Source organism: Zootermopsis nevadensis, unplaced genomic scaffold (assembly GCF_977971745.1).
Source record: "Zootermopsis nevadensis isolate Lab colony 2312 unplaced genomic scaffold, Znev_1.0 Znev_ptg000013l, whole genome shotgun sequence".
NCBI lineage: Eukaryota > Metazoa > Arthropoda > Insecta > Blattodea > Termopsidae > Zootermopsis > Zootermopsis nevadensis.
Genome location: NW_028259145.1, coordinates 10498799 through 10525239, shown reverse-complemented (window position 1 = coordinate 10525239; position 26441 = coordinate 10498799). Strand labels below are relative to the sequence as shown.

Genomic DNA, 26441 nt, shown 5'->3' with positions numbered 1-26441 from the left:
CATGTATAAGAAATTAATAAAGAGCCTTATGGCATGCTCAACTAACATTGTTGCAGGTGAAGAAAACTACAATTCCAATTGCCCTTATTTAAAAATAACGCCCGGTTTCAGTATACTTGATTAATTTTAAAGATGATTTTTGAGGGTCCCCGGCGCTGGGCCAAAGAAAATGTTTCCTTCGTTCGAACCCCGGCAAAGATGTTTTCTGTTTTTCGGTTTAACAAGCACTAGGGAATAATAGCGCTAAGGCAAATTCTGTTTTTTTTCTGGGTAATGATTTGACTGACTAAGGTCACAAGCCCGAAAACTCTCTCAGACCCAGAAGATGAATTTGTATGAAAATGTCGTATTTCCCCTTAGTAAATACCGCACAATCTACTGGTCATGTGTAAACTCGAAGATGGGGTTTGACATTTCTTTACTCGTTCGCTTGTGGCTCGTGAAGAAGAAACATGGCGTAATTATTCCTTAAGACAAATGAGAGAACGCAGGAAGGTCGGAACTCTCGAAAAAGTGTCCTGAGTTCGATTTCCTTCAAGGGCGATTCCTTTAACTCCGAAACTAAGCGAGACAGAACAACGGCGCCAGGATCAGAGTTTCTCTGCTTCGGAGAGGAGATCACGGAAACGAAGGCCTCGACACTGGGTTCGACTCCTGACAAGAAGAATGGTTTCTGTTGACAGGAAATTAGCAGCGATAAAAGAACGACGCCAAGGAAAAATTCTTTCGTTTCGGAGAGGAAATTGCAGGATCTAAGGTCACAGACCCGAATACAGTCCAGGGTTCTAGTCTCTCTTAAGATGTTGAAGCAAACTATTTTTTGGACTTTATGCATCGTCAAAGGCAAAAACCAATAAAAATGACGTTTTTTTCAAACAATATAATAAAAAATACTGACATTCAAAATACCTTGCAAAAAACACAAAAAGATAAACGACAGATATCATCAGATAAATCAGATGGAACTGCTGCGGGCCCTAGCCAGTACCAACCATCCTCATACATACATACATCTTTATTACATTCCATGGATCCATAAGTTAGTCAGATAACAATAGGATGTAGAATAAGTCATAATAATACAATACATGTTATACAAATACAAGTCATACTATTATATAAATGTCACAAATACCAACAAAGGGTTCACATAAAGTTGAGATAAGTTACAAATAAACCCATCCATTATAAACAATAGATAAATTATGACTTACTTGTAAACATTACAAATTCATCGACAGAGTAAAAGGAGTGTGTAATTAAGTATCTTTTTAGTGCAAATTTAAATTGTGCCTTTTTATTTACAAGACTTGTGAGATTTGATGGTAGACTTTTGAAAATTTTGATCCCTGCAAAATATGCACTCTTCTGAAAACATGAGAGGTTGGCAATTGGTCTATGAAGCTCATTCTTATTCCTTGTGTTGACACTGTGTACAGCAGAATTAGTTTGAAAGAGTTCTTGGTTATTTACAATAAAGTTCATTAACGAGAATATGTATTCTAGAGCTAAGATCTCTAATCTCTTAAACAGACTTCTACATGAATTTCTAGGTTTTACACCAGCCAATAATCTAATAATTTTCTTTTGTAAAGTGAATATTTTTTTACTGTTTGATGAATTTCTCCCAAAAATTATTCCATACTTCATTAAAGAGTGGAAATAGGCAAAATATACTGATCTGAGTGTGTCAGTGTTGCTGACATGCAACAGAGATCTAACTGCATAACATGCGCCACTTAACTTAGGTATCAGTTTATCAATATGATTAGTCCAATTTAGGTGATTATCAATTTGCAAACCCAAGAATTTTGTGTTTATTGACTCTTGTATATACTTCCCATTATAACCAATACTTAAAGCACATTGTGGCGAGTTATTTGTTATAAATTTTATTATATTCGTTTTATCTAGATTTAGGGCCAGCTTGTTAGCAGTAAACCATTTACTCATATGAGACAGAACTATGTTTGATGTTGAACAGAAATCATCAAAATGTTTATTAGAAATTATGACACTTGTGTCATCAGCAAATATTATGGGTTCTGTTAAAGTATTTCTTGTTTTTATTGTTGGAGGAAGGTCATTTATGTATATTATAAAAAGCAAGGGCCCTAAAACTGACCCTTGGGGAACTCCATGTGTTATTGTTCTCCAGTTTGAGAAAAAATTAATTAATTGTGGAAAATTGAATTACGGCGCATAATTTAGAGAAATATAGTAATTGTATCAGAACGTAGATTATGAAATTAAGTTATAGACTTTTCCGACTTCAAAATCAAACCCCTCCCACCCCCCAAAAAACAACATTATAATGTTTTTTCTCATTTCTCGCTGGAAATTCAAGCCACACCAACAAACCTACAAATTCAATTTGCCGATTTAAGAGTGACACAGTGTTATGGGAAACATCATATTACTCATCTCTCACTGATTTATACTCAAAATACTACCCCCCTCAAATAATCAGAAAACACAAGTTTAGTATCGTTTATATTTTGTAATAAGTATAGCCACTAGAAATTGTTCACATTAACGAATGTCATCGAATATCTGTCTCATTCCTGCTACCCCATAGAAGAATTTACTTCAACCAAAATTCTCAGCCATTATAAATATGTAAGCAATAGTGGTTCTGCTTTCCTGTATAATTATTTTTGCGGTAATGCTATAGTTAATTACAAATTACTGTGGCAGCCTTGTAATTTATATTTGTATTAGAAACATCTTTTGTATTTGTTCTATGCCATGTTGGTAGCCATTCCTCTGCACTCGTATGTGTGGAGAACAGTCAGAAGAATGTATATTAAAGGCTTATAAAACGTACCTTCCTATTTTAATTTGTTTTAATCCAGGGGAACAGCTAAAGGGGTATCATCATATCTTTATTTGATTTATGCATGCCACTTGCTTTGGTTATTTTGTCTTGACACTTTGAGAAATTAATCTGCTTTGTTCAGCTATGAACTTCTGGAAGAAACTGTACATTCTGAAAACTATTGTTGAGCCTGACTATGTAATACTTCATAACTGTGATTACCATTATTACAAGCACTGCTGCTTATACTTTGCTTACTTGAGATATGTCCTGTGTATGAACTTGGTATGGAGCTCCAAGAATGAGAATGTACACTAACATGAACTTTGCAATGGAAGAATACCAAGCTAAAATATAAAAGTTTGTATAATGCAGAGGTTAAGAATGAGTAGGAGCCATACCGCCTCTCCCCCCAATTCCCAACATGGCATGAAGTAGGGCAGCTTTATTTTACTTTACTGTACTGTACTTTTCAATGCCATTTGTAATAGGTACGGCAGAACCCTTTGTTTGACAGTTGTGGACTGACCGCCAAATACCAGAGTCACTTACAGGGGGACCCGCTCAATTGTTACCCTCCAGTTTGGCTCCAAGCTTGCTGTGGATCCTCCTCTGACTTCCTGGCCATAATGTTAGGTGTACACACTTGACCCTTTTTTGGAAAATGCAGCTTTATTTGTCAACGTGTAATGATAAAAATTAAATGTATTATGTAATACCTTTTAAAAATGTCTCATTCACAGTCTGATCAATAGCGTCCACATTCTTACACAAACGTTTGTTTTATTCTTCCATGGAGGCAGGGTCCTTCACATTGTGTGTGTGTGTAAGTAATATTGGAAATTTCCATTAGCACAGGAAATAAACATACAATCAGTTCCGTGTGTGTTTGGTCTGTCACCATGGAAGAATAAAACAAACCTTTGCATAAGAGTAATTAATGCTGTTGGTCAGATTGTCATTGAGACATTCTGAAAATGTGTTATGTAATAACTTAATGTCAGTCATAACATGTTCAGAAGCTAGTTGGGTTCCTGTCATTTTCAGACATGAATAAAGGAAGAAAGAAATAAAGAACTAAATGCAAAGACCTTAAATAAATGAAATCTGACAGACTCCATAGCCATGATATATATATATTTATTTATTTATATATGGTAGTAATAAAAAGGGGGGGGGGGAATGGAACATGGGTCGGCTGCACCAGAAGCAAGCGTGCTACCATCTCAGCCATTGCTGATGTTGTAAAAATGTTATACTTTATGAGAGTATGAAGTAACAGCACAGAAAGACAAAATGAAACTATGTTTTTCAAAAAGATGGTGGAGTGTCTATACCTAGAATTTTGGCCAGGAAGTCAGAGGTGGGTTCACCACTATACTGCAAAGCCAGAGCCAAGTTGGAGGGTAACAATCAACTGGGTCTTCTTGTTAGTGGTTTGAGGTTCTCATGGCAGTGAGCATAAAGATAGCTGTCTTCTGGGTTGTGTAATATTAGGCTATGCAGCACCTCATTGATTGGCCTGACTGCTTAAAATGATCATGCCTGAATTATTTCAGGAGCAGTAAATAGCTGCCTATGTCTTGATGCATAGTGACATGAACTGCAGGAACATCTTACTAATACAGATATTGGTCACTATGAAACTGTCAGCACTGTCTGTGTCAATTATATGTAATGCTTTGCATTTGTAATTGTTTTTAACTTCCTTCATAAGACATTTGTTTTATGTTTGTTGTCTAACAGCCAGGTCTCTTACATGTTTTCAAAAAGACATTAACTGATTTACACAGTTGTTGCCCTTGGTGGACTAGTTGTTAGTATGCTCACCACTGGACCCAAGGTTTGCAGGTGATGGATTCTTAAGCGTAAAAAATCCCTTTGGAGGGGAAGTAAAGCTGGCAGTCCCGTGTCATAGATTTACGGGATGTAAAAGAACCTTACGAGCATGAATGAGATGTTTTGTAACCAAAATCAGTGGCCATTTCTCACCCATTTTCCTCCTGATTCTGTACTAGATGGTTCTAGCAGACAAATCAGAATTGAGTAGAAATTGTGCAGAGGCAGTGGGCTTGTCACTCACTACTCACAGATGCACACTTTGGACTAGGAAACCTCCCACATAAGAGGAGGCCAAGGCCCGACTCAGAGTGTAGTGCCACTGGATGGATGGATTTGCACAGTTTCGTAAAAACTGGTTCTATCTTCTATGCTGCTATTTGCAAGTAATTTTAAGTTGATTTACATATTGAAGAGAAGTCTTTTTACTTCTCACTGCATGTACTCTTGCTACTAGAATCCCCAATTCTGTTTACAACCATTTTCTAGTTGGTAGGCAGGATTTCATACTTAAGAATCATGGTCATTTGCAGTTTTGTTTTATTCTGAGAGAATTTGTTCTTAGGCAATTTCCTGATTATTTGTGCACAGTTTTTATTGTTAAATGCAGATATGTGTGAAATAGGTATTCAAAGTTTTTCTGTGCTGTACTGTTTGCTTCATAACGGGCGAAGGTGTTGGTTTTGGGTGGGTCTGCGGAAGATATAGTCAAACTGTACCTTTTCTCAGTGATTTATGTTCAGTATTGGTGTTGGGGCAAGAAGAGGAAGTTTGTTCCAGGTGTCATGATGCATCTAAAGAACATTTATGGTCATGTGTTGTAGAAATGCATCCAGAAACCACAATCTGAAACTTATAGTGACTGGAAAGCTGAAAACCCACAAAACTTTTTAGGGTACTAAAGCAAACTGCATTCCTGCTCATTATTACAACTGGAAAGGAGTATGGATAGGGAAATTTATGAAAATTGGTTCCACAAGCACTTTGTTACAGAAGTTTGGGCTTTCCTCAAAGAGAATGGATTACCACAGTAAACATGGTTGCTGCTAGAGAGCGTGTACTGTCTTTCAACAGTGGCACATTGTTGTAAAGTTTTTGACCCCCGATATCATAGCTATTATGCAGACAATGGATCAAGGAGTGATTGCATCCCTGAAACAGCACTATTGGACTGACCTCATAACTCTTGCCAATGAAGATGACAGCATAATTGCATTTTGGAAAGAAAATGATGGTGTTGAATGCTATACATGGCATATCTTGGGCATGGTCTTCCATGAATCCAGTAATGCTGATCTGATCATGGAGGAAAGTTCTTCCTGATCTAGAGGATGATGATTTGCAAGGTGTACCTAAAGAAGAAATCAGCAATTCTTGACATGATGTGTGTTATGAGAAGTTCTGAAAATGGCAAAAAAAAAAATAACAGAGAATGGCTAATTGCAGGCTCTGTACTGCATGTCAAAACTGTTGTTGATGCTTGCACTAATATTGAATCTAACTTCAGCAGCATGTCTTTGTAAATTAAACGCCATTTATAATAATATTATTCTGTCATATTCTTACAATATGTAAAGGAATTATTTTGCCGTATTCTTACCACTGAGTTCCACAGTTCTTGAAATTACTGCCTGTGACTTTGCCCCTTTACTCTTACTTTCTTCTACCTTTCACAAATTAGTAACAGAAAATTATGACTTAAAAGCATAAACAACATAAGGAGTAAAACACAAACTGTACACTGTCCAGCAGTGTAATTTACCAATCCACTGTCTTGACTATCACCACTGTAAACTTTTTCAAGAGTACAGGGCAATGAAAATCCAGATATTATGTTTCAGTGTGATACATTTTAAGCAGTATCAAGTTTTGGTGATGACACAGGTTCTCTTATCTCTAATTTTTCACATCAGTTAATTTATCATAGTTTTACAGTATAAAACAGTTCCATATTGTCTCACTTCCCGCTCCCCCCAAAATTAATCACAAAATTAAATTCTGAAGCGCAGTTCTCAAGCCTGGATTTAAGCTTTACCTGAGGATGATGTGACTAGAGAGGTTGAGAAATCTTTATGAAGGGTGAATTGGGGTGTAAAAAATAGATAATGACTTATTTTAAGGCATACTGCAACTTGAATATAATGAAAATTTAAAAAATTGGGGATTATGATTGTTCTAATGTGTACACATATCTGAAAATAACTGAAATACATTAACTTGAAGACTGGGTCAGGAAAAAATTGGATATATGTGGTCAGTTAGCTGTTTTTAGTATGTTTAAACTGAAGTTTGTATCAAAACAAGTAAATCACATTTGTCTTTGTTACAATGTGTTTAATAGTTTCTAAATATTACCTGTCCTATTTATTAGCCGGTCTTGTAGGCAAGCATGTAATATTTTATAATGTTCTATGCATAAAAAATACACAAATATGACATGCTGTTCAGTCATTCAATGAAAATTCCAAACTGACAATGTTAATCAGCCACATTTTGCATAATTGTCTCATACCACTGTTAGATGTCTCTCAAAGTGACCTCTCTTTTGGTTTGTAACAGAATACCTGATGTAGCATTCTTGATGTGACTATTCCCATTACCATTTAATTTGTTAAATCTGAACTACTTTTCTGAAATCAACAAATGTAATTCACACTTCACTGGAACTTCAAACTTAGCTGCTGAATTCTTCTTTTTCCTTGGATGCTCAGGAATGTTTGAGAAGTAGCTGCCAATGTAATGGTTCATTGATTTTTAATTCTGCAGCTACTTATAGGTTTTTTAAAACTCTTATCAAGTCAGTTCAGATGTGGAAACCCCAGCAAAGAGAAGAAAGGTTTTGATTTTTGATTGACTAATGAAATTTGCACTGCTGTGAAATACATATATTTTGAATATAGTAGTGCTTTTGTACAGCGTGTTTAATCTTGAATGGTACTTTTTAATTTATTTTAACACATATCATTTTAATGTTTTCATATTGTACTGCTATAAGAGCAAAAAATGGAAAGCACACTGTTATAAAAACTAAAGAAAAATATTTTTAAAACTACTTGTTTCAGAGGTCAATGACTGAGGAATATTTATTGCATATTAGTAATTATAGACTAAAGACCTAACAATTCCCAGATGTTTATTGATAAACAGAGAGAACACTTATTGATGAGAACGGTTGTCATATGCATTTTGTCCACATCAGCTACTGAGCAGACTGCTGCAAGACTTAACCCTGTTGAGACGTTTCCTTCCTTGTCACCCTGTACCTTACCTACCATCCTTTCTGTCAACCTGTTCCCAACCTTCATTACATTTCCACCAGAGTGTGTCCAGGTCTTCTGCTGTTTTTTTTTTTTTGGGGGGGGGGGGATCAAACGGGGACCAGCCCCAGTCACTCTCTGCCTGATGGTCGCACTTTCCACGTCGCCTCCATTTATTTTGGACCAAATTGGGAATTGTATTTATGGATCGAAAACTGGGGGCAGAGAACCAGCACAGGTCCTCGGCACTGGACGGTGTTTCATTCTTTGTTAACTGTCAGTATTTATTCATATGACTGTTTACTGTTGTGTAATCCATAGGTTGTAACTCATAGTTTGTAAAATAAACGATTTGTCATAAAAGGGTTCTGGGCTTGGTGTGCCTCACGGTACATGGGAGATGTCTGACTGGAATCTCTTTTGATTTACCAGTAATCGTGAGGTCTTCATACTTTACATTCAAATTTAATTCGTCTACCAATGATCCACTGAGACACTAAGTAAAAGTAAAGCTGTCCCAATATATTCCATGTAGTCACTTGGGGGGAGAGGTAGTACAGTTCATACTCATTCTGAACCTTGACACCAGATGAGGTTGAGTGGCCACTGAGACACCATTGTAAAAAATATGTGTAAAGTTAAATTCAATAAACTTATCATCCCACTCAATCCCTGAATATATCCTTGAAAACAGGATTATGTAGGCAAGTCTATGGATAGTGCAAAATCGCAGTCATAAATTCTTAGGACTTATATCAAATAAAATCCTCAAAAATTAAAGGAAGAAAGCAAAATAAATCTCCTTCCATTCTCTCGTGCTCTGTACTCTATTTACTTCCATTAACGGTAAACGTACGGAGTACCTTGTTGAACAAGACATTCGTTATTTATCCATTTATCAATAACTGTACTTCATTTTTCGAGGAGTCATGAAAGTATGCACTACATCATCTGTAACTTTTGCTCGACGTTCCTGATGTGCAGTAATTATAGGCTGAATAACCTCAATTAGCTTCTTTTTTATTTCTCCAGTAAGAAGATCCCCATTAGTGTAATTCTGTAAAATAAAAAAATATTACACTAAAAATTACAACAATTTGGGGAAATTTTCTTTGGTTTTACTTATGCAAACCATCATCCAAGCAGCCAGAAAAGCAGAACCTTGCTTATAGGTGCTACCACTTCAGAAATGGTTTTCTTAACTTACCAAGCAGGCATAACATGATGTGTTCACCACAAACATTTATGACAAGTCATGCAAGCCATTATCATATCTTTTTCAGTAATAAAATTTTAATCCTAAGTGCCTTGAAGTATAGTCTGCAAATATTTTTCAAAAATCTTCTTACCAATTACGTTCTTTAAAGTCATCATAAGCAAAACTGTTATTTTGATGTAGCAAATTAAAGAAGCGTGTTGGTTAGTTAAGAAGAATCCGTTAGAAAACCAAACACTAAACCCACCCGTATTTTCCTTATGCAAAATTGGGTTGCCAGAACTAGAATTAAACTGCAGTTTAAATATAATTATGTATTTATTACTTTCAGTTTTAAACTATTAAACAGATGCTCCAGTTGTTGATTAAACTTAAGTCACACCACGCTGAAAAGCAACACTTATCAAATATAACAAATAATATTGGGGGGGGGGGGGGGGGGGCAGATTTTATGCAAAAACAAGAAAACTGACCTTTTCAATAGCTTTTAGTTCTTCATCATCTTCAAGGAAGAATCGTAGGTACTGATACGAAATGTCTACTTCACAATTTCCTCCTTTTTCTCGATGCTCCTCTACTGTTGCCTGACCTCCAGAGAAAGCATGCTTATTTACCTGCAGACAAAGTGAGTGTACTCTTAGCATACTTTCTTAATTTCATTAAAATTTACCATGTCTATGACAAAAACTTTAGAACTCGGTGGAAAATTTTCATTGCATAGTTAGTTGCCAACTTCTCACTACAGTAACCTGGGTTTGTGCCAGGCTGGTCCAGTGGGATCTGTGACATTGGGACAACACTTTGTCCATGTTTTCAGTTTTTCCCTGTCAATATCATTCCACCACTGCTCCATATTCATTCATGTACCATCTGGAGGATAAACAATGAACGTGTGAGAGGTTGTAGTATCACTGAGATATCTTATCACAGTACAAGAACAACAATCATGCTAGGTTCTACCACCATTAGGCAGCATTTAGAAGCACTTTTATGATGGAAAACCCAGTCTGTGTATTTGGATGCACTCAAAAGAGCCTAAACGTTTTATGGAATGACATTATATCGCAAAAATTATATTTTACAAGTGCTTCTACCATTAGGCAGCTTTTAAAGTCACTTATAATATAGGTAATGAAAGCATGTAGCATGAGAATTTCATTGTTGTTTAGAAAAAGGGCATGGGAAAGTAACATGGAAAAAAGGAAAGTTAGTGTGAAAGGGAGGGAGGGAGGGAGGATGTTAAGGAAAAAGAAACAAAGGGATAAAGAAAATAAAGTGCATGAGGGATGAGGACAAGAAAAAAATCACTTATTTTAATGGGCCCTTTCCACTAATTTTAAAGAACTTTCAAAAGATATTAATTTCAGCTGGGGTACACACAATGGTTTCATATTTTAAAATGTAAGGTCATAAGTGCCTAATATATAGAATATCCTGAAGTAAAAGCAGAAAAGTGGTACAATGTTACAGCCTTCATTCCTGAAAAATTTGTCTCCTTCTGCATACCTTGTTCTTGACTTGCTTTGGTGTGTCTGTAAGAAAGATTGACGTATTAGAATCACTAGCAGACATCTTTGTCTGTGCTCCCTGCAGTGCTGGGAAAAATGAAGAATGCAGAAGTGCTGGCTTATGATAGCCAAGCCTTGGGGCCACATCACGTGTCATCCGGAAATATGGATCCTGCAAAGTAAAGTCATTTTTACAAGTACCATGGTCAAAAGGATAACCAGTTTTCCTGGAAACTAAATTCAAAAATTTAATGAAAATGGTCTGATCCTGCAACATTCCACATCATTTACCTGAAAGATCTAATGAGGGATGTGTAAAAATCTGAACTTCAACATTAGAAATGAAACATCAAAATGTCACTTAATTTTATAAACAAAGAATGAGAAAATTAATTCTTACTGATAGCAACAGCAAGGTATTTTTCTTAATACTGCTATTAGATGGACTTAGAAGGTATATCATTAAGATCAATTTTCATTTCAACAGCCATATTTTAATATATGACTCATCACAATGAATAAAGAAAAACAATATACATTTATTTCACAAGGGTCAAATTTTTCATAGCTGGTGAATAGTGAATAAAATATGCACAAAAAAAGGTTTCAGCCTTCAATTAAGTGGCAGTTCTCATTGGCTAGTATTATTCTTGAACCTCTATGGAAACACCATGATAACACTGAAGATGTAACTAGAACAAGAACATTTCTTTAAGTATAAATTTAAAAGTTTGAGTTGTTCATAACGAACCATAATGCAACAAAGAACACTTACTTTATTAAGGGCAGTCAATATTAAATTTCACAAAAATTGATTCAACCACAATTTTTTAACACAGAACTTGCAAAAAACTTAATTCACATTTTGAACTTGTAACTGTTTGCTCCTAACATTTCTAACAATATCTGAGACTCAGAGATTTGGAAATGACCCTTATAAATTATGTAACCCACATTTACACTTACCTGATCTATGGCACAGGGAACGAGACAGGGTAAATTTGCTTTTCCAAAAATGAAGGGAAATGAGCTCGAAAATGAAGGTGCAGCCTGAACTGCTGGAAAGCTAATCTTTCCAATTACATCACTGTCACCAAACCCAAATATACCCTTCACTTGATTGAAGGTGACACATTTGCCTATTTTAATCATGTTACGGTAAAAGGCGGGACACTGTCTGAAACAAATAGCGACACATTTCTGCAATAGAATTGAAGACTGGTTCACCTACATGTGGTTCAAAACAAAATTATGGATAAAAGTCCTGGACAGTATAAAAAGTGATACATTTTAAAGCCTTTATCACAAAATAAAAATTACGTGACACAATAAATACAAATGCTGATTAACATTTTAACAAATAAAATCTTTGTCATTTTAATTAATAAATGAAAAAAATTTTATCTTTGCACTACAAAGTGAACAGAATGTATGTTACACTGAATCTAAAGACACTTAATGCTTAAGAGTATATTTAACATTCTGAAGCTGTATGAATACCTCATAATTAACAAAAGAAATAATGATTAAGAATTAAACAAATGAAATAATTACCACAACCCTAATAATAAATTAGTAATTACAGTTTGGAGTCTCAATGTGATATATTATTACCAGATAGTAAGGGAAAGTTTCCTTCATGGTAATACATTATTTGCATTTCACTAAGTCAAATACCATGTCCATACTCATATACTGGATTTTTATAACCCTTATTATAAATGTCAGAATATAACCTTAACCTTTACCAAATGGGAACAAAGGGTTTGAACCCCTAAACTGCAGGTTTATTGGCTGGAATTCAACTCTGAGTTAACAGCTAAAAAATAGCATTTAATCTCCAGTGACTAAGGTTAACTCTTTCTATTGGGCCCAACTTAATATAATTTATTAATCCTAAGTGTAAAACACCTTTGTCTGAACCCTTTACAGTTCATTTTCCAAAAGTTGGTTAAGTCACTAAGCAGTATTTTTAGATAAATAATTTATTTATAAACCCAACTAAAACACATTACATTTTTTTCCCAGACAAAACAATGTAGGGAGGAAAGTAATCAAATTTTTTTAATAAAGAACAGGGAAATAATTAAAGTAAAAATTACTAACTTCCTGGGAGTTGTGATTGATTGCACCCTGAGTTGGGAAGTACATATTGAAAGAATGTGTAGTAGAATTGGTCGTAACCTATTTATAATTAATAGACTCTCCAAAATACTTAGTCTAAATGAAAGAAGAATGTTGTATTATGGTTTGATTTATCCCTTTTTGTCTTACGGAATCGTTGTATGGGGACGGAGTGCTAAAGTACTCACTCAACGAATTTTTACTCTTCAAAAGAGGGCAGTAAGGTACACAGCAGGTTTAAAACCAATTGAATCGTGCAGAGATAGTTTTAGGCATTTAAAGATATTAACTGTATGCTCGTTATACATTCAAGAAACCATTTTATATGCAAAATAAAAGTGTGTCTGCACTGTAAACAAACAAGTACATACATATAACACAAGAAATAATAATGATTATCATAAATATGTACATAAGTTAGAACTTTATAATAGCAAACTGTCAGTAGCAGTTTGTTTCTTCTATAACAAACTGCCTACCATAATAAAACAAATAAGAAATAACAATCAGTTTAAGAAGGAATTGAAGAACTTTCTTATTAAGGGGTGTTACTAATCTCTAGAAGACTATCTTAATGAAGAATTTTCAAATATTGGCTACTGATAATCTAATGTGTATAATGCTATATCTCCAATCGGATTATATCATAATCATTATTGTATTTTGATAATGTATAATATAGATTGACATATCCTATATCAATGTATTTTTAATATACAGGAAATAAAGTATTATTATTATTATTATTACTATTACTATTTACATATTTAATAAATTTGTAAAGCATAAGTAGCTATCTGAATGTGTAGCTTACCCAATAAAATCAAAATCAGAGAAGATGAATGTTTTCTCAACATCAAACCCACATGCAATAATATCTTTGGCATTTTCAAAAGCCAACCGATTTGCATCATCTAATTTCATATCTTTCCACAGGAATTTTTCATCATCAGTTAACTGAATGACCAGAGGAACATCAAATACATCCTGCAGCCATCTAAAACAACAAAACAATGAATTTTCAGAAAGAAGAGTCAAGATATAATGTTTCCACTCTAATTTAGGATTAAAATTCTCAGCAAATGAAATGTCTGTATGGGTCAAACATCATTAATGAATATGCTTACAAAGACTGTAAAACTTCAGCATTAGACTAATCATCAGTTGACAGCTTACTTGGTTATAATGAAGGGAATGAGATGTCCAACGTGCATTGAGCTAGATGAAGGGCCACGTCCTGTGTATAAATAGAATGGCTTCCCCTGTTCATACAATGTCAAAATTTTGTGCATGTCTCGATGTGAGAAAAATATTCCGCGTCGTAGCAGATGATGAATAGGATGGCCTGTCACCTTCTCAAATCTATCCAATAACTCATCATCAATCTTAGAACTACCAAACCTTTCTGAAATCAGAAGAGAAGTATAGAAGTTTGTTTACAATGCTGAGTTCTATATGGATACAGATAAAAATGGATATTTTCTGAGACACTGGTATCTGTCTGCCTTCAATATGACAAAATATCTCATCACCTTAACCAAATAATGGAGATAGATAACATTTAGCATAATTTGCATAATGGTACACTAAAATAGCCACCATGAATTATCTTCTATAGTCAGTTAGAATTCTCTTAAAAATGGTAACAACCATGTTCTTCCAAAACAGGAAAATGCTTTGAAAAATATGTCTCAAAGTATATGGGTTCAATAAAACCTGTTTAAAACACAGACCAAATTAACCATTTAAAGCCAATATGTACAACAAAGAAAACACAACCTATTTATATTTCAAAGATCAAATGATTAATGTTGTTTAAGGGAATAATCACTGTTTAACTCTATCATACTAAAGCTATACATACACTCTGCACAAAATGCAGAGTTACCAATTATTAAAGCAGGCTGTATATATAATTACCATTGGGCTTTACAGGATTAATTAGACATGAATTTTAAATTTGTTTTGTGGTCCCAAGAATTAAATGCTCAAAGATAGGAAGTTGTAGTCCTTTGAGATTCCACTCCCAGCAATGGGTTTCATTTGACTTAATCAACAAACCACACACACACAAAAAAGTTCTTGTTTTTTTTGGAGGCTGAATGAACGTCTAATACTTCATTTGCAGTGGATGGCAGTGAAAATATTTCAGATCAGGCAAATGTGCATACCAGTAGGGTATCTACACTACAAAGGAAAAATATGTAAATAAATAAAAAAAAATTGGTGGTCTGCAGATAATGGAAAATTGGCTGTGCATTGGTCAAACTTCGTTCAATGTATACACAGGTTAAGTTCTAATGAATTGAAATGCAACATGGAATGACGCAACCATATGTCAATTCCTTACTCCCAGATAATACAACATTTGTGGGATTTCTGGTTTTCACAGCAGCAATTATGAAGATGACGGTCTTCTGAGATGTTACGCCTTGTAGTCTGTTAAAGGTTACCAATGTTTCAGTGGTATTTGCTGCCTGCATCATCAGGGCAACTGATCTCTGAAACGCCGGTAAACTTCTGTCGGACTACACGGCGCAACATCCATAGTCATATTGACAATACATATAATATTACTTTCTATATGTGCATATTTTACTATGATACTTACTTATTAATTTATCATAATCTATTCCAGTTTCAGACTTGCTAACCACGTTCCATGGATTCACTATATCTTCCTCTTCTGTTCCACCTTTATCATTAATATTAAAATTATTTATATCTAACCGTTTAACTTCTGTAACAACCTCGTTCGCCATATTCTGGGCAGACAATAATATATTTCTGCTTCTACTCCGTATTCAAAATGACGTTAAACGTATCACCAGCACCATTCGCAAGTAGCAATCAGACCTTCTATGTAACAACAACATGATTCTCAGATGCTACGTTGTTAAAATCTGTACTCAGATGTCACGATCAGACTCTCAATTGTTTTCATACAAATGTATCGCGAAGAAATTTCCCAGCTGATTGCAGCGATAATCTGTGGTCACGAACTATCTTATTTACGCTCATTCACACCTTCTTCAATTCGACTGGCGCATTACTCAAGACCATAGATAACATCCAACATCTCCCGCTCCGACCGTTACTCGAGGCCATTAGCTCTCGCATAACAATCAATGATAATAAAAAACAGTTTTATTTAATAACGGTAAATTTACGGTTTTGACAAGAAAGTGCAGATGATGTTGATCAGAGTGGATGCTCGAACCTCGGACGAAAGTTGGTTTTCATTGTTGCCAAAATAAAGTTCGTAAATTGAAAATAGGTATATATATCATTGCAAACACCAACTTTGGTGTAGTACTTAACATTTTGCATGCTGTTGTAACAACTAGGCTCCACAGCCAAGCATCTGGAATTTTAGTTCTGTAATTATTTGATAGAGTCCTCAATTGTTCTACCCCACCACAGGAAGTACAAGTCCTAGTGGCACAATTCAGAATCAAGTAGAATCTCTGGCAGCATACAAGTATGACTGAAATTAAATGGATTGGGGGATAGGGGTTCAGATCAGCATTTTCTCTCTGCAGGTCCACAATATGCAGTTATTATTCATGCTCAAAACATGCTCATTTAACATGATCTGCAATTGAAGATCAAATTCACCTCTGATCATGCAATGCAAACATGTCCTAATAATGCAGCAATCACATGTCTGCATTACCATGGCATGTGGAGTGAGGCATCCAGTCATATGGAGCCCAAACTTTACATTATGCATGAACTGTTACAAAGCCCTGGTCATGGAAACTAGCAATGGCTGGGGGTTCGTCATGCTGACCACACGTCACCCTGTATCTGGTTGGATGATCGTTCACCTCTGCTTATGCATGTGAACGCGAGGCCATAGGGCTGTTACGCCACGGATTATTATTATTGTTGTTACAAAGCCATTTTACACTTACATATGCTGCACCTCCATGAATTAGTTTTGATTCTCAGCATCATGCCACAATTTGCAGTACATTTTAAATATAAAATTCTGGGCACGAGTAAATTAAAATATGGGTTGAAACCATTATTTTGAAAATTATGTAAAAATGTTCTGCCCTTCCCAATAAATAAATAGGGTTCAAATGGACTAACATATTCTACTTACTGATGTTCATACAATTACATGTTTAGCATCTTTAATTCAAAGAATAGAGGGTTCTAGTTACATTAATACACACTTTATTTACTAATATACAATTTATAAAACTGAAAATTTTATGATGTGTTTGATAATAAATCAGAATTTAACAATCACTTCCCAGCTCCTGGCAGGAACTGCATGACTCACTGACAAACACCAACAATCATCACTAAAATTATTCACAGACAGTGCAACTGTGTTGAACATCATGTTAAGTGCTGTTTTTTGTTGTGTGTTGACAGTGTGATTTCTATATGAAGTGTCCTACTACAAAGAATTGGAGAAAATTTAATCTTTATAATATTATTAATAAAGTCAGGTCTACTGGGTCATTTTTGGACAACCAACATGCTAAGAAAATGCTGTGTGCTTACTTAAGTAAAACTAGAGGAAATATAATAAACTATGGTTTACAACCATGACGCTCACCTTGTCTTATCTCATAAAACTTTTATTCATCATGTAAACTGAAGAACAAAATCTACATAAAGAAATTTGGAAGTTCCTGAGAAGAATTTCAACTTATTTAAATGGTACAGAGAGTATAGGGACATCATTTTCAGAACCTCTCATAATATAGGTAAATGATTTTGTTGTTTCTGTGCTGTGATACTTGGCTCATGTCAGGAAAATCTCGTAAATCTTGAAGAAAAGCACCAACACCAGGATCCAACAGGAACGGAGAGTTCCTGCTAGGTGCTGGGAAATGACAATTATATGTATCACTGAATGCACTGTACTTATGCATTTTTAAACTTTTTTTTGTGGTAATACAAACACAATTCATTGTTGTACTGTATCTGCCTCATCCTTGGTGAATTGAGAACTGACCCAAGCAAGTCCCCATTTGAGATTTGTCAGGAGGAATTTAAGAGCTTTAGTCCATTGTTCCTCTGAATTGAACTGGATCCTGTAACAAAATAACTTTTATAAATCTGTTTTAACAAAGAATCCATGAAGGCAGGCAACACAGGAAGAACTTGTCATTTTGCTCTACAGTTGACAACAAAAGATTACAAGAGTGATACAGTAATATTCTGTTATCTTCTGTTAATAGGGTCTAAGGTACGAAAGAATACACTATTTTCTATCATCACTAGTTAAATTCTGTGTGGTTCAATAATATACACTGCAGTATTTATGATTAAAAATGTTAAAATATATTTAAAATGTTAGGATCCCTCTGCATAAAATCAAGGCAGATGATCACCATCACTGCCATATTTGTGCTTTGGGAAGAAATCCATGTTATGCGTTGTCAAAGTTGTGAAGAAAAGGCAGGTGCTCAGTAGATGTAAATTTTTAGATGCTGTCATTGTGTTAACTTGTTCAGTGAGAGATTCTAAGCTGTAAGTTGTGAACTGAATACTAAGACATTAAATGATAATTTGTTGTGTAAATGCAGATAATAACAATATATAAGCTTTTTAGACTTTAATGTATGGAATTTATGTGTCAGGCACAAGAGAACATTAAAAGTTAGAAGATTATAAATTCTTTGATAGGTATATAAAGCTCATTAATAAATTATGGAGAAATGGTCTAGAATGGTACAAAATCCAGATATACCAACTGCAAGTCAGGTGCGAAACACTACAATAATATCATCCTTTAATCAATTTCTGTTTTTATCATGTATTTTTAACCTTCCTACTAGGAGCACTTTAAACTTTATCAACTATGCATCACTGTTTGTATGCAATCCAGCTGGCACAGTAGCGTACTGATAAACTTTTAACCCCTGAGGTTAAGTCTAGCTAACAGTCTAGTAGTCTAGAGATTTAAATCCCCCGCACCCATATAATTAAAGTTAAATCAGACAATTAAGGGTATATTATTATTTTTACTCCATGGTTCCAAGAATGTACCACTAACAAACGTGCAATGTAAAAGTCATTAAAATATTACTCAACTGGTCTATGCAATTTATTATTAACAAGATGCTGATGAGTCTTCAGATTTGTACCCTCTAGTTGGAATTATCAGGGTGTAATTTTTCTCTTCTGCCCATTCAGACATAAAAACAACTTTGATATGTGTATTGTTCTATCACATAAATACCACAACCATATTTATGTATATAAATATCACATGTTACAACCATTCACTTCCCAAACATCTCAATAAGGCTTGTCTTCAATGTTACCTCTGTTCTGCTAAATCCATAACTTATGTAAATATTACTTACATGGCTGTCTTCTGGGTTGTTGCGCTGTGTAGTCTGGTAGAAGTTTACTAATGTTTCAGAGGTCCTTGCTGCCACCACCATCACTCTGATAATTGAGGCAGCAAGGACCACTGAAATATTAGTAAACTTCTACCAGACTACACAGTGCAACAACCCAGAAGACAGCCATCTTCTGACTTACCGCCATGAAAACCTCAAATCCTACTTAAATATTACATACTTGATAGAGTATGAATTTCCAGTGGCAGAATCTTCAATCTTGCCTCTTTCCATGCGGTATGGGAGACAGAATCCAGAGTCACCCTTTTCAACTTCCTCTTTAAACTGCTGCAGACAGTCAAGGAATGCAACCATGGCAGCATCAAATTTTGTATCCCACAAAAATCGAAAACCACCTGAGCCATACAATGGTAATTCACGGTGTTCAGCCAGTACCTAGTAACAGAGGTAAACTCTGAAAGATTAATATAAAAAGAAAGTTAATATTATTATGAAATCATAATTCTGGAGAACAACACAGATTCACAGGCCATGACTTTATTTTACAGAATAATCATAAATGTGTGTGCCGGCTGGTGATTTTTATTCATCTTCAGATTTTTCCCATCATTACTGACAGCAATTTTAAAGTGTCGTATAATAATTCTTTTCTAACTAGATCAGAGGTTTCCATAAAGTTCCAGTATTTTTATACAAGACAGGTGAGGCAGCATAAAAATATAAAGACTGGAAAGTTGAAATAGGAGGAAGCACTTGCTACAATGACAGAAGACTTGGTAATAACAAGAAGTATTTCATTCATTGTACTCATAATTCTTTTAAAGCACATTCAGGCAGACAGAAGGAAGAATAAAAATAATCACTGGCTGCTAGTATAAATGTTCTTTTGATATACCAACAAACTTCCAATGAAATTGGCTGTCAAAATAAAACATAACAAATGCATTTTGGCCTCTATCAGGACACCATCAGCATCACATTTGTTAAACCTATTCAAAATCATCCTGTTTATTGCTTAACTATAACATTAGGTGCCTTGAAATTGATAACAGATAAGAGTGTTGGTAATTTTTGTGAGTTTTATTATATACATACATAATAACCTAATACTCATCAGGAGTTCAAATTTTTGTCTTAAAATTATATTCCTTCAGGAAACAATTGAAGAAATAATGTGTAGCAAAAGGGTTAATCATACCTCAATATATGAGTGGTTTCCATAGGGCACAAGACGGAACCGCTGAAAGGTCAAATTCATTTTACGAGCAAGAGCAGTGAGTAGAAGAGCTGTCTGACCCCAAGCTGCATTAATTTCACTCCAGTCCACTGGTGCACTAGGCAGACGTCCTAAGCGAAAATTGTTGATGGTACCAAAATGACCACTGTGCCAGATGTGAAACGTTGCATTAAAAACATTTGTCTTCTTCAGCTTCTCTAGTTGAGCTTGGGCATAATGCAACTGGCATTTCAAACTGTAATTAAATACAGAATTTCATGTCAGAACTGGGTGTTCTTCAAATTAAAAGACACAAAAAGGCACTAAATTTTATTAAATGTGTGAAGATTGTTCTTAAGTAGCTATACCCAAAATAATTAATGTAAAAGGTGATATGCAGTCCTGCTATCAACACAACACTCATACAACATGAACAGCAAACTGGAATTGGAAAACAGTGAGACATATTCAAACTATGGGTTACTGCTACTGGTGGGAGGATGATTTGTCCTTTGCTAAGAGAACTTCAGTTGGATGGATGTCTAGGAGCTGATCCCGGGAAGATTGGGATTGCTTTGGCTGAAGGCCATCATGACTAAGGTAGAAAAGACAAACACCCTTTGAATTAAAAAGCTAAGCTGTCCCACTATATGTCATGTAGGTACTTGGAGGGGTGGAGGGGAGAAGGCATAGCTCCCACTCATTCTTAACCTTGGCACTAGATAGGAGTGAGTGGTCAGCATTACACCCTGGTTGTGCTTTACCCCTGGGAAAGGACCCCAGTACCCATCAGACAGGAGGCTGGGTTGGTCCCAGAACCAGTCTGGATACAGAGGATAGAGCAAAAATCATCTGCTACTGTCAGAAATCGAACCCTGGTCATCTAGTCCACAGTCAATCACCCTGGAATTTTTCCTACAATTTGGGGAGAAAAAGGTAAAACCTAAATAAACAGTAGGTGAATACAGACAGCCCTTGGTAGACACAAGTGCATCACCAATCATACAAGTTATAAACATTTCAGTCCAAATATGCAATTTTTTAACTTACAGGTAATCAGATTATTTGTAAATGAATCCTTTCACACTAGTCAGTTAATTATAAATTTCAATCTAGCCTATATATTAATTAATTACATAGTTCAACTGAATCAGAAGAGACCATAAAACAGTTTACACAGTCTAACTTTTTAATATGCCTCTAAGTCTTCTTTTAATTTTGCATTATAAATGGGAATTCTGAAGAGAAAAGTATTCCATAAATGCAACGTGTAAACATACACTATTTTTCTTTTACTTGTGCTGACCTTACAATCTCATCATCGGTTAACATCTGGTCATGTCGATGCCTGGTGTATTCACGCAAATAACGATCCTCCTCACCATCCAACCTTTCATGTTCTGCTTTTTGTTCTGCAATAGCTTTCTTGGTAGCATATTCTGCTTCTTGAAGTGTTGCTAACTCCTGCAGGAGGCGTTGCTCTTCAGCCTTCAACTGGTAAAAAACCATTTTGTATTAACATATAAATATTGCAAACTATAAGAAAATAATAAAACAAACCTGGAAAAAAACACTACAATGTTTACAAGAACGAGTTAGTTGCTTTCTTTTTTACTCAAACACAATATCATGACTAATGTATGGGTACAGGTTGATTTCATTGTATAACTGATTCAAACTTGAGGGCAAAACACATACAACATTCTTAAATTTTTAGTCTATTGACCTTTACAGGTGGTGAAATCTCATTTCACAATTTATTTCTTAACTCCTCACCGTCGAGGGGCGTAAAATTACGTCCGGCATTTAAATTCTCGGGATTGCGGCCGGGCGTAATATTACGTCCGGCTTTAAGCCTAATTTCTTCAGCTCATAACTTTGTAACGATTAATGCCAGCGCAATGAGGTTTGTAGTACTCTGTTGTGGAAAGTTTTCTGTGTGTGAAGATCCGGCAACCCTGTTGAGTATCCCTTGAGCGACTACCTGGGAGTCTAAAAATAAACGACTGGCCTCAGTTTTGCAATGGAGAACCCTTCAAGCAGCCGTGTGTTATCTGATGCTGATGATTTCTACATACCACAAGGATGATATGTGTGTGACTGTCAACAGAGCCAAGCGAGAAGAGAAAAAGCCTCTGGTAGTTCTTGACTACAATAAACACATGCTGGGAGTTGATCTGAAAGATCAGATGCTCCAGCCGTACTTGCTGGAACGAAAACGAGGAACAAAGTGGTACATGACATTGTTCAAGAGACTGCTGAATGTATCGATACATAACGCAATGGTCATGTACCGGTCTGTTCCACATACCAAAACCTTAGACACCTTGAAATTCAGACTTTCATTAGCCCAAGGCCTCGTAGAAAAACACGGTCCTGGTGTTCCTCGTCCTGTACACGGCCGTCCGACAATTGAGTCGCCACCTAAAAGACTGATAGAAAGACATTTTCCGGAGCGTATTCCTGCCACCGGAAGGAAGGCAACACCTCAAAGAAGATGTGTGGTGTGCAGGAAACGCGGGAGAAGGAAAGATTCGACTTATTGGTGTAGTGAGTGTGAGGCAGGGTTGTGTATGGATGGCTGTTTCAAGGACTACCACACAAAACTCAACTTCTGATCCACTTGCTCCCATTGGTCACACACAGAGTGCTCATCTTATAAGGTAAGATTACAAAACCATCTTTTAAGAGGATTTCAGTGAAAAATTCATAATTATATCTCATATAGTTCAAAAGTTATGGAAAAAAACGTATTTTACAGCAAAATTTAAACGGGCATTTAAAAAATACTACCGCCGGAACAGCACAACAGCGGTATATGCTGGGTATTTAAACTTCCGCGTCAACAGGTTAATTTCAACTGTCTTTGAATTACTTATTAATTTGTGTTATCTGTTTACTGAAAACTTAATGATTCATAACCTATTTGAATGCAAGAAATACTGCAACATGTGATGTCTACTAGTGCCGGGGTCAAGGAAGAGAGGAGCTATACCTCCTCTCACCCCAAACGCCTACATGGCGTATAGTGGGACAAACTTTACTCTGATGTCTACTATCGTTATAAATTCAAGATTGCCAGAAAACATTCTTAAAATCAATTAATGCTGTATAGTTGTTACTGTTGTTCCTAGGATTTATAAAATACTGTTTGTGACATTATTTCAGAATACATAACATTTGAAGATTTCTCTCTTCTGGGTTGTTGCGCTGTGTAGTCTGGTCGATGTTAACAAACGTTTCAGAGGCCATACTGCCTCGCCCTGATGACGGAGGCAGTATGACCTCTGAAACGTTGGTTAACATCGACCAGACTACACAGCGCAACAAGCCAGAAGACAGAAATCTTCATACTCATCGCCCTGATGACGGAGGTAGTATGACCTCTGAAACGTTGGTTAACATCGACCAGACTACACAGCGCAACAACCCAGAAGACAGAAATCTTCATACTCACTGTTGTGAAAACCTCAAATCTTACATATATAACATTTCATAAAATAATTGTACAATTGAAAAAATATTAATAAATTTTTGTTTCAATGATCTAAAAGTCATCCATTCAAAAGTATTAGCAGTAAATTGTACAAGGGAATGTACCCATGTAACAGAATTCTGGAAGAGGGTCAAAACTATAAATACAGACTTTAAATAAAAATACTCCAACTCACATCTCCCAACTCTTTTTCCAAGGACTCAATACCCTGATCTTCGTCTTCAGCCTCTAATCTGCAAAATAAGAAACACAAACAAAAGATTAATTATGACTTCCTTGGGTTTATATAACTTAAACTGAAAATAAAATCTTTCATGTTACTATACTACATAAATGTGAAAGTAATGACATAATAAGGGAAACATTTTAACTTTTCAATTACTGCAGAAATATTTTACCAGACTATTTAGTGTTCAATGATAGGACGATTAATGAATACTGAATGGGAAAGGATATACAAGGAAAGTCATTGCTTGATTTAGGGCACTATCAGAGCATTTGCCTGGAGGGACTGAAAAAAAACCCATGAAAAATCTCAGCCAGCATTGTCAGTCTCTGGACCAAGAAACCTCTAAAATATGAATCAGGAGTACTAACTACTTGATCATAATATTTGATCAAAACAGAGTTTAACAGCATCATAAGAAGTTGATTGCAATAGTTAGCAGATAGTCAATACTTTTTCAAAATATTCATAAGCACAACCTCTTCAGAAATTGGTTGTAATCATTCCATTCATCTTCCGTAAGTTTCAGCTGCTGATCCATAAGGTCCAGTAATGCATCAGTGCATTCTTCACACAAAGGATGGTCCACATGTGAGTTGCTTGAGAGGATATCAAACAAACTTGCAGTCACCCCTATGTGATGACTCAAGCTCTTGGTTTCACCTTCATCATCAACTAGCATAAAGCCATTGGCACCATTTCCAGACTCAGTCAAACGGAAAGCTGGGACATATCGGTCCAAGCTGCCAGCCTGTGATTCTAAGTCGACTTCTGGTGCTGCATGAATTGGAACTGGAAGCATGAAAAGTAAATAAGCACTTCTATGTTCAGTCAATAATTTTACTGTTGTATCAACTGCTGAGAGCCACGGTGGTCTAGCAGTTAGAACGCTGGCCTTGTAATCCTGGGGTCTCGGGTTCGATTCCCGGCGGTGCCCGAATTTATAACTTGTGTTGAGCAAGGCTGTGGTCTAGGCAACACGGAGTTTTCCTCCGTGGCATCCCAACAATTACTCCATTCACACACAGAAGAAGGCAATGGCAAACCACTTCTGGATCATCTGCCAAGAACGTATATGAACAGGTCCCAGTCCGAGAAAAGGATGGAAGGATCCTGTTCATATGGACCTGTCGTCAGACAGAACACTAAATAATAATAATAATAATAATAATAATAATAAACTGCTGAGGTTTAGTAATTCTGAATGAAACACGGAACAGTAACTAACAATGATAAAATTTGTATTGCTGTCTCAACTTACTGCTGCTATCCCTTGCAAAAATGCACTTACAGGAAGTCCAAGAATTATGGGCAATCTCAGCAACATGGGAAAAAGTCCTTAATTATAGGTCACCATATAGAAGAGTTATTAAAGTCATGAAATTCGAAGATAGAGAACATCCAGCTAGTGTGTGAGCGCCTTGTTTCTTAAACTGACAACACACAATGTCTATATATATAAAACAATGTTGAGGCTTGAAACCTTAAGTTTATAAACATTGTCTGTTGATCTTTTTAAAACTAAACACTTCTCACACATCAGGTGATTGGTAGAACCGAATTTTTGGCATTGTAGCGCTTAATGGAGTAATGTACTGAAAAAATCACAGAAACATTGACATAAACAAATTTCTAATAGGACAGCTGAAAGGATATACATAGATACATCGTGTTGTCAACAAAAACAACATGGAAGATTACATTCACGCGTGTAATATATTTTATAACATACGAGATAATTCTGCCAGTGTGTGTTCTCTCAAGTTTCCGAAGGATGAATCGAGTTTTAGTGGCTGTAGGCATCTTTGGCACACAAATGAAACACTTGTCTTTGATTCAGCCATTTTACAGGACACTGGTAATGCGCATTATAAAGTCTTATTATATTACTATATCACACGTGTTTATTTTAGACTAGAAACTTGCTGCTATACGTATAAAAATCAAAGAAATATAACTTTTGACTAGAATTCTGCTTGTATCAGCCTCCTATGGCCTCAAAGCACAACTATAATTCGCAACAGCTGACAAAGCCGATGTCTGACGTCACGCAAACAGGGATGTCACAAATGAAATTAAATATTCCCTATATCATTCTGTAATATTTGCAAACACACAACAAGAACTTATCCACCACTTCTTAATCAAACGGATAACTGTTAGCACAAATTACTGTAAAGTCAGTACAGTGACTGACTATTGCTGAAACCCAAGGAATTTACCCTACGGCAGGGTGGGGATTTTTTACGTGCTCCACAACGCTCAGATCGACTCTAGGCATCACTGATTGGGTACCGGTGGCTCTTCTCCGAAAGTGCAACTAGTCGAAGCGTGAAGCTGACCACTCACAATTACCTAGATCGGAGATTTAAGTCATAAATCCTGGTCTAACTTCCTGTTATCTAG

At 35.7% G+C, this 26441-nt stretch overlaps 2 protein-coding genes across 2 annotated transcripts; both read right to left on the bottom strand.

The window, feature by feature from the left end:
• Window positions 1-1000: 1000 nt before the first annotated feature.
• Window positions 1001-15785, bottom strand: LOC110830761 (tryptophan--tRNA ligase, cytoplasmic). The gene is made up of 7 exons (XM_087348596.1): window positions 15374-15785; window positions 13939-14167; window positions 13577-13759; window positions 11605-11815; window positions 10637-10810; window positions 9604-9744; window positions 1001-8971 (listed from the first exon to the last, which is right to left on the bottom strand). The coding sequence occupies exons 1-7, from the start codon at window positions 15522-15524 to the stop codon at window positions 8813-8815; spliced, it is 1248 nt and encodes a 415-aa protein (XP_087204722.1). The 5' UTR covers window positions 15525-15785; the 3' UTR covers window positions 1001-8812.
• Window positions 15786-16930: 1145 nt separating this feature from the next.
• Window positions 16931-26246, bottom strand: Atg6 (Beclin-1-like Atg6). Its single transcript, XM_022066029.2, has 7 exons — window positions 25768-26246; window positions 24515-24827; window positions 23985-24042; window positions 21620-21807; window positions 20296-20569; window positions 19318-19532; window positions 16931-17819 (listed from the first exon to the last, which is right to left on the bottom strand). The coding sequence occupies exons 1-7, from the start codon at window positions 25877-25879 to the stop codon at window positions 17693-17695; spliced, it is 1287 nt and encodes a 428-aa protein (XP_021921721.2). The 5' UTR covers window positions 25880-26246; the 3' UTR covers window positions 16931-17692.
• Between the last annotated feature and the right edge of the window lie 195 nt (window positions 26247-26441).

Coding starts and splice junctions, on each gene's coding strand:
- Atg6 (XM_022066029.2), bottom strand. CDS start 25,879: ATGGCTGAATCAAAGACAAGTGTTTCATTTGTGTGCCAAAGATGCCTA. Junction 24,828..25,767: donor CACACTGGCAGAATTATCTC/GTATGTTATAAA, acceptor TCATGCTTCCAG/TTCCAATTCATGCAGCACCA. Junction 19,533..20,295: donor GAAACCACTCATATATTGAG/GTATGATTAACC, acceptor CTCTGTTACTAG/GTACTGGCTGAACACCGTGA.
- LOC110830761 (XM_087348596.1), bottom strand. CDS start 15,524: ATGGCGAACGAGGTTGTTACAGAAGTTAAACGGTTAGATATAAATAAT. Junction 14,168..15,373: donor AGATTATGATAAATTAATAA/GTAAGTATCATA, acceptor TTCTGATTTCAG/AAAGGTTTGGTAGTTCTAAG. Junction 8,972..9,603: donor AACTAAAAGCTATTGAAAAG/GTCAGTTTTCTT, acceptor TTTATTTTACAG/AATTACACTAATGGGGATCT.